At 38.1% G+C, this 9601-nt stretch overlaps 1 protein-coding gene across 1 annotated transcript; it reads right to left on the bottom strand.

The window, feature by feature from the left end:
- Window positions 1–7281: 7281 nt before the first annotated feature.
- On the bottom strand, window positions 7282–8858 carry LOC116139750 (cytochrome P450 94A1-like). Its single transcript, XM_031425417.1, has one exon. It carries the CDS (start codon window positions 8856–8858, stop codon window positions 7335–7337), a length of 1524 nt encoding a protein of 507 aa, XP_031281277.1. The 3' UTR covers window positions 7282–7334.
- Between the last annotated feature and the right edge of the window lie 743 nt (window positions 8859–9601).

Below are 9601 nucleotides of genomic sequence, written 5' to 3' on the forward strand. Positions count from 1 at the left end.
GCACGAATCACTAACCTAACCACTCTCCAAATTGTAGATACCAGTGGTTCTTCAAAAAATTGAGAAGAAAAGGTTGTGGTGGAGCAACTTCCGACAACTAAAGTTACTCCATTGAAGACCATAAGGTGGAAGAAGAAGAAGAACAGGTAATATTCCTTGATATTTTATGAAGATATTGGTTGTGGGTGCCAATTTGGGGGATATTTGGTTGGTGTTGGTTGTTAGGGTGATTGGTGCATTTTGTTGAGCACTTGGAGGGCATCGGGGGAGTGGGTGTTTTTGGCTTCCAGAGGATCGGGAAAGCCAGGGTAGGCCCTACGGAGGGTTTTTGTGGCAGTTTGGTTGGCTAGAGTTGGCAAAAGAGTACGGAATAAGGGGGCTGGGGGCTTGCCTGCATTTTACAGGACTAGCAAGCTGAGCGCGTATGCATTTCCACACTTTTCTACCAACCTGCCACAAACAGCCTCCATAAGGCCTACCTTGGCTTCCTCAATCCTCTCAAAGCCAAAAACACCTACTCCCTGATGCCTTCTAAGCCTATATCCCTTAAATTGGCAGCCTATTGCTTGTTTTGGTTTCTTTTTGGCATGATGCTCCTATGCTGATATTCAGTTTATATCGATTATGTAGTGTTCTAGGAGCATAAATATTAAGGAATATGGGCTTGAGGTTGTTATGGATGTTGTACCATACTTCCCTGCAAGGGCTATGATAAGGTCAAGTTGGCAAGTGTTTTCTAGAATTAAGGAGATTCTAGGTGGGCAGAGGAAATGTATGGACCAGTTCATAATGAGTTATTTCGGGCCTTTTGTGGAGTTAGGTGAAAATTGGAATAGGGGCTTCTAGGGGCAGGCTACACATTATCTTTTGCTGCATTCTGTTAGATGCAAAAAGAGAAATGAAATGTGGTTTGTGGTGGATGGGAAGCTGGTGCGTTTTGGGATGATGGAATTTTGTTTGATGACAGGCCTAAATTTTGGGTCATTTCCAAAAGCAAAAGTGGAAGAGAGGGTAGAGAAGAGCAAGACAGCGGAAACTTTTGTTAGAATGTTCTGGAGGGACAACAGTCTATTTCGGAGAGGTTAGATACAGAAAGCAATAATTATACCTCTTTAGAGAAGTTAAGAATTTGTTTGATATAGTTCGTGCATTCCATCCTTATGGCTTGTGACTCAACGAAAGCCATTAATCTTGACTGGGTGCGATTTGCAAGCAACGACGAGTTCTTTAATTCTTATCCATGGGGAAGGTTATCATTCCATTTAGCCATTGATTCCCTCCTAGGAAAAGATATGGTGATAAAACACCACCAATACATGGAGAAGGATAAAGTGAGCACTTACAATTTGTTTGGCTTTCCATGAGCAATGTAGGTAAATATTAATAGGTTTTTGTTGTTATTATTATTATTATTATTTGTATTACATGTGTTTTAAATATGATATAGATTGTTTTTTTACAATGTGGGCTTGGTTGTACAAGGTTGTCCCTATTTTGGGTACGGTAGGGGGCGGAAGGAGACGTTGGATGACCCACTACAAATTCCTAGGATGTTGCGATGGCACACTGAGAAAAGTGTCCATTGGGACTACAGTAAAATTGAAGTGTCTTGGGTAAGATTGAAGGATTTGTCTTTTGAATATATACTTATTTTTAAATATCGCTTAAGAGATATGTTGATTAATGGATTAAATGATTTTGTAAATTTGGTTGATTTTTTTTCTTATTATAGGGAGTGGTCCATCCGTTCAACACTCCTACTAAGGGTGAATTGCTCATGGATTATGTTACATCATTTATACGGTTGGACGATGCTTCTATTGAGAGCATAGACCTCCTGACATGGGACCTAGAAAAAGCCATACATTTGACTATAGTTGCAGGGCTGCTTGTGGAGCATGTGTTTGAGGCCGAAGCTATAATAGGCAGGACAGATGAGGACGAAGACATGGATGGTCAGGTTTATACGCCTCATCCCAATTGGCAAACCAATACACCAAGTACTGATTTTCCAAGGCATCCGCAGTCTGAGTTAGTTGACCTCATAAACGACCCACACCCCAAGTTTGACATTTTCAGTACCGTTTGTGAGAAGGTTGATAAAATGGAAGAGAGAATGCAAAGGGTGGCAGAGAAACTTGATGTGGTTTTGCAAATGGTTGAAGTACAACCAAAGAAAAGAGAGAGCTGAAAGAGCAAGCATGTGAAATCTCCATTCACCGAAATAAGGTATGATAAGAAGAGGAGAACTAAGAAAGATAAAAAGGATGTCAGTGGAAGTGGGGAAGCTAAAGAGGATAATAAGGAGGAAGTGGGGAAGTTAAATTGAAGGAGTTAAACGTTGATTTAATTAGGTCAATAGACGAGGAACATAAAAAATCATTTTATGCCTATTACAATGACGAAGTAATTAACGTTTGTGTCAAGTGCAAGATAGGGGATTATCACCGAAAGTGGTTTGATTAGATGTTAAGAATGGGCTGCTAGCTTGACGACTTGATGAGTTATTTTTCCTTATGTTTCCCATAACGTATTATGTGATCACTTACGTGATCTGTTTTTTCTAAACAAATCGCTTGTATTTGCCAAGACACTTATCATCTTGTTTTGATTTAATGCAGCACATTGACAAGGTGTTGACACTCATAAGGATGCGACAGAGTACTAATGCTAGCATTTTTTTATCAATAATATGCCATCACCAATGTGTCCTTAGCCAGAGCCCAATAAGCATATATGAGGCCTTAATGAAAAAAGGTGAATGATGGAGTTACAACAAGGGGAGCCAAGCGGAAAAGAATGGCTGCAGAGGATTTTGAATGTGTTCTTACAGATTATCGGTTTGACAACAAGATGATGCAGTATGTCAAGGGGGAAGAGACCCAAATATGGCAACAGCTGGTCAAAGGTGAAAAAGGTATACTGCATCATGAACATCAAGCAAATGTATTGGATAACCTTTGTTTGGCCACTCGAGGAGAGCTTGGTGTAGATCCTTGATTGCAACTGAAGTATCTGTTAGGAGAAAGAGCTAGACATGGAGATAGCCCTCCTTCAATGGCTTAGCAACGTCACACATATGTGTTGCTTCAAAATGGGTGTCCAACACGACTTCTATTCCACATGGTGTCAGTGAATGGCGACGATGTTATCGGTTTAAGTCGGTCTAGAGGTGAGAGGCGGCTATGTGCTGTTTGTGAGTGGAATTTAATTGACTTTTGCTTTAGGAAAATTAGGTTTAGGATTTAGGTGACCTTGGGTATATATATGGAGGGTTTTTTGTAATTATATAAATATGAAAAGGTTGTAAAACCTTATATGGAAAAATGGTCCTAGAGAGGGGGTGAATATGATACTTTCAAAATATTTACAGAAATAAAACTATCACCAATCCAAGTAAGTTAGAGACACCCAACACCAAAAAATATATGCAATAAATATGTATGATGCTAAACTAATACTAAACAATGAATGAGAGTGATTAAAAAAATATGGGTAATCAATGATAAGCAATAAATGAGAGAGATGTATATATGAATGTGAGCAATAAATATGTGTATGAGAATGATGCTTCAAATAAGTAGATGATGAATAATAAATGAGTTGAGAGAGAAGAAATGCTCAGAGATTTATACTGGTTCGAAGCTCTATCTACAAGCCTCATTTATCCACTTCTTCAAGGCAACCTCCTTGAAGTTCCACTAGAATCAGATTTCATCTTTACACTAATTTTCACTGGATTTTGCCTTTATAATAGTTTGATAGGATTTTGCCTCTAGATTTACAGGATTTCACCCACAAATGTTTGATAAAAAGTGTGAGAAAGATTGCCCCTTAACTTAGGCTTGAACATACAATAAGCACAATACTCTCAAAGGTTTACAAATGAGTACAAGATAGTGATGCTTTGATTTGGATTTTGAGCTCAAGGGATTAGCGAAAATGTTATGATATGACTTGAATCTCTGATTTTCTATCTGATTTTCTAAGCTTTGAAGTGCTTGATTTAAGCATAACTTCTCCCTTGTTTGCAAATAGTCGTTACTGCATTTAATGTTTGTTTGAAAAGCCTGCAGACACAGAGGAACAGTCGTTCCATTATCATGAACGGTCGTTCTTGACACCAACGGTCAATTCATATAGCTTCAAGGTTTCTAGTATGGTCTTTCCATTATTGCGAATGGTCGTACCATCACCACGAATGGTCATTCCACCATGAGGAATGGATTGACCATTGGCTCCTTAAAATCCATAAAAATTCCAGTAGCATGCATGGTTACCTGGAAAGATGTCGTTCAGCCAAGAATGATCTTGAGTATGAATGGTCGTTCCACATAGAGAACGATCGTTCCACTTTTGAAGCTTGAATTTTCAACTTGATCTTCAAGGCTTGACTTCCAAGATTCGTCAAAGGCACAAAGAATTTGAATTCTAAGAGATTTGACTCTTGACTTGGATGGAATGGGCATGTTGCTTAGCATGCTAGTGTGAGCGACTTGGCTTCATTTTGGACAAAAGCATGCATGGTCATATGGAACTATTGTCGTGCTAAGAGGAACTATTTTCGTGCTAAAAGGAACGTGCATCGGGCAACTTTGATACGAAGGAATGGTCGTTCTGGTATCCTACACGGTCATTCCAAAAGGATAAAAACTGCATTTTGTTTTTGCTTATGACTTTGTCATACCTAAATATGTTTGTTAGAAATCAATCAACTCTTTGATTAGTTTTGGCACATCAAAACACATGAGGCCTCCACAATCTCTCTCTTTTTGATTGATGACAAAACTAAGCAAACATTGAGTTTCAAATAAAAATACAAGTCCATTCACAACATGCCAAAAACAAAAATTGACAAGCTCCCCCTTAGAATATGCGTACTCCAAAAATAAAGTGAGCATAATGCTCCCCCTTACACTAAGCATATTCATTCCATTTTTCTAGTAAAAGTGTAACATGCTTTTTGAAGATCAAAAAAGAAAAACATATCCATTTCAAAAGATATTTCAAAATCTCACATAATCAATCAAAACATTGCAAAAGATATATATACTTCAATATCTCACACAATCAAACTCAATATGCAATTATCTCTCCCCTTTTTTGTCATTAAGCAAAAAGATAACTTCGGTAATCTATCTTTTAATTCGGCCATTACCATGTTTGGTTGTCAAGTAATAAAAGATTCTAGTAATCTTTCAATACCAATAGTGATTACTGTAGGTTATATGGGAGGTAATTTGATCACCAACTGAAAGAGTGTTATTTTTTTATTACTATGTAATATGTTGTTTATACCAATTTTACCCTTAATTAATAAACATTTTGGGCACAAATGCCCACCAAATAACAATTATCCCAAATGTGCGAAATGAATTTTGTAACCTCATAAATTAATTTTTTTTTACAGAAATGCCCCTCACTATTTACATGAACAATACCCAAAATACTCTCAACCACCCAAGACGATTGCGTGCGGCAATCTGGCTGTTTTCGGCTAGATCCATGGTCTAAAACGACCATATCCATGGATCTGGCAAAAAAATGACAACCAAATCCATGGCTGTTTCCAGCCAGATCCATGGTTGGCCGAAAATAAACGAGCAAAGCCATGGATATGGTTGTCATTTCTGGCCAAATCGGCTCACATCCAACCAGATTCAACCCGCTGTGCACCGTTCCAACGATTGCCAAAGGCAGCTAATGGTGGTGGTCGATAGTCGTCTTGGGTGGCTGGGGGTATTTTTTTAAATTTTAAACTTTTGTTTTGGTTGGGGTGTTTTAGCTAAATTTTCAAATGTAGGGGGTTAAAAGAATACTCTAAATAATAATAATAATAATAATAATAATAATAAAGGAATGACAATTTAGTAAAAGCCTCTCTCGATAATCTTTTTAATGAGTAAACGACATTTTCCCACCCAAGGTTTGACGAAATCCCAAGTTGGCACCCAAAGTTTCATTTATTCCAGATTTTCACCCTTAAAATAACACTGTTAGCAATTTTTAGGGTATAGAGGGTGCAATTACCATAATGCCCTTAACCCTCAATTAATAAATTATGTTTTAACCCCTACATCAATAGAATTATAAAACTTACCATTTTATTTTCAAAATATCTCCATAACACCCTCGGTCACTACACACTCTCTTGATTTTTGCCCGATCTGGGCTGTTTCCAACAGCGTCGAACCCCTTGGTCACCTCCATCACCTTCCCCATAGTTTTTCGTCCAAAACCGCTCTGGTTCCCTACTCATTGGCCCCTCTAATCACTAGCGCCATTAGGCTTACGGTTTCTCTATTCTTCACCGGATTCTGGTCGATTTCGGCGGCAAAAATCCAATTGGACACCACCACTGCAACCAGTGTATCCAACTCTATAAAACCCCTATATCCTCAGCAACCGTTTAGTCGCCGTTCGCGGGCCGAGAGTTCATGTTCATCGACCCTTTTTTGGTGAAGTGGTGGACGACAAACGGTGAGCTGCCGTGGTTGGGAAGGTTAGGGGATTTGTAGGGGAGGATGCGAGGAGTCAAATGGTGGTGGTGGTTGGGGTTGTCACCGTTCAAAACGATCGAAAATCGGCAAAAACCAGTTGTATGTCACGGCTGCCGTGGCCGATGATCGGTGAGTGATGAGGGGTTGTGAAGGATAAGGTTTTGTAGATGGGAGGATGGGGGTTCAAATGGTGGTGACAAGGGTGATTTTGGGTGGAAGAATCACCAAAAAAGGGCAAAAAACATCAAAGATGCTGGCTACTAACATGCGTCGGAGGACTATCAGAGGCGGCGATCTACTAACGTGCACCGTCCATGCAAAATGACCAATTTACCCTATTACCGTTACATCAAACATTTTTCCATCACTTTAAGGGTGAGAATCTAGAATAAATGTAACAAGAGTTACCAACTTGGGATTTCATCAAACCTTGGGTGTGAATATGTCGTTTACTCTATTTTATTCCTTCCAACCAAATATATTAATTATTTATACCAACCAAACACATTTAATAAAACATTCTTAAAAATCTTCATGGTAATCTATATTTCTATTAATATAATATTTTCAGTAATACAATATTCTTTGAATCAAATGCTATCATATATATAAATTATAAAATTAAATTTTATCAAGTATGTATTTAAAATAAGATAACATTTATCTAATAATAAATAAATGCACTATTATAATTTAACTAATTTTTATTCGAATAGAAACTGCAAGATAAAAGCCCAGTAGAGGGACACATCGAGCGTTTGGACCCGCCCTAATATTTTAATTCACGGCTAAGAATTTTATTTCCTAAAAGCAAAGGGGAAGGCCATTACACTGTCAAATCATCATGTCCACGCATCTTTCCTTCGCTCTCACTGGTAACCCATTCTTCATTCTTAGAGTCAAAGACAACACACGCTCGGGACACTTGTCCTTACCCTGTACTTCAATCACAAACCTCTCTATTACTGATGCTGCTATTGATTTCATCTGAATATATGCCATTTCTTTCCCCAGACATATTCTCAGCCCCGCATTGAACACCGGGAACTTAAACACATTTTCCGGCCGATAAATTCCATTTTCCAGCCACCTTTCCGGTAAATATTCATGGCAATTCTCTCCCCATATGCTCTCCATTCGCCCCATCGCATATGCATGATACATAATAAACCATCCTTTGCCGATAAATGTACCGTCTGGCAACACTTCGTCCTTCATGCAAGTTTTCGTGTCAACTGGTACTGGTGGGTACAATCGCATCGTTTCGGATATCGCTGCTTGCAAATAGTGCATATCTCGTAGCTCGTCAAAACTGTAAATATCACCGATACTTTTTCTATTTCGGACCCGAATTGACTCCAGCTCCTTCAATATCTTTTGCTGAATATCTGGACGGGAAGATAATAACCAAAAGAAGGAACTTAAAGCCGAAGATGTTGTGTCTCGTCCTGCAAGAATAAAGCTTATGACGATGTCTCGGAGAAATTCGCGCGAGTGATTACCATTTCCAATAAATCGTGACAATAAATCTTCATCCATGTTCTTCGCTTTTGATTCCATTCTTGAAAGAATAATTTCGTTAGCGAATTCATGAACTGTTGCTATTGATTTCTTCAGTACACGTTCTGAACCTATGTTAAAGAACTTCTTGATTTTCCATATGAGTGGTAACAGAGACCTATATCTCTCGGAACTAAGAACGGCTGCATCTTCAAATGCGCGCATAAAGTCAGAACGACTGGTCCCATCTCCATCGAGACAACCCGGATCAACGTTAAAAGCCACTTTACATATGTTGTCGAATGCAAACCGCTCAAAAATATCTTGTAAATCCAACAACTCTTCTGTTTTCGAGGCTTTGCTTAATATCGGAAGTAGCCTTGACAAAATCTCAGACCTAACGCTTTCCAGAACGAAATTTCTAAGGGATCTTGTGTTGAACTCGTAGCTAGCAGTTTTCCTCTGGACTTTCCACAACTCTCCATCGGAGTTGAAGATTCCTCGGCCAAGAAAATCTTCGAGAACCAGGGTGAACCGATCGCCTTTTGGGTAGTTCTCAAAGTTAGTCTTGAGAACATGCTCGATGTTCAATGGATTCGCCGTGAGAACGCCGCACACTTTGCCAGGACGGAACAAAGTAGCAGAGTTAGTGGGGCAACGTTGAAGAGTTTCGGTTGACCAGTCAAGGAACCGGTGCCTGTTTTTGATGAAATCCGGTAAGACTCCGACAATAGGATAAAGTTTGAAGCCTTTGTTAACGTGTTTTTTATTTGAGGTATAAAAGTAGAAGAAGTAGAAGGAGAGTGAAAAGAAGGCAAAGTAGAGGAAACTTTGAAGAGAGAAGAGTTCCATGGCCATAACAAGCTATAGACACTTTTTTATTTTCTTCTTTTCTTTCAAAATGAAAAGATGGACGATGGTGGTATTATAAACACTGCTATAAGGAGGTTTTCACATGGACAGCTCTGATGTTTGATGATAGAAACAAGGAGACTCACATGTTTTGGAGTAAAAAAATTATACTCTTAATTAAAAAAATATTTATGAAAAGTTAGTTTTAACACAGAATCTTAGTTACGGTCACTAATATACCCTTAATTTATCTTCAATCTTATAACAAAAAGCTGATATATGGAACTTGTCACAAGATTGAAATATTAAATATATTAACTGATTTATAAATATTAAACTTTGACATCTGGGGAAAAAAATTGTATTTTTATTATGTTGTTTATTTTACCTAGGGATGGGCACGGGTCGGGGAGCCCTGTCTCCGGCCTCGGCCCAAAAGCCCAAGGGGATTTCCCGATCCCAGCCTGAAACCCGTTCGGGGAATCCCCAAAAAAAACCAATTCCCCGTTTGGGGATTTCTTGTCTTTTTGTATCCTTATTAGTTTTATTATCTTTTTCTCCAAATTATATATACCAACAAAAAAAAATATATATATAAATATACATATTAAACATAAAGACCGTATCATCAGTAAAAAAATTAAATATATAATATACATATTAAATATAAAAACTATCATACTAAATTAATAATTTATTACAATATGTGACAGATCTATAATCAAAAGATTCAAAACATGATAGTATCA

This window comes from Pistacia vera, unplaced genomic scaffold (assembly GCF_008641045.1).
Source record: "Pistacia vera cultivar Batoury unplaced genomic scaffold, PisVer_v2 Contig1103, whole genome shotgun sequence".
NCBI classification, from domain to species: domain Eukaryota; kingdom Viridiplantae; phylum Streptophyta; class Magnoliopsida; order Sapindales; family Anacardiaceae; genus Pistacia; species Pistacia vera.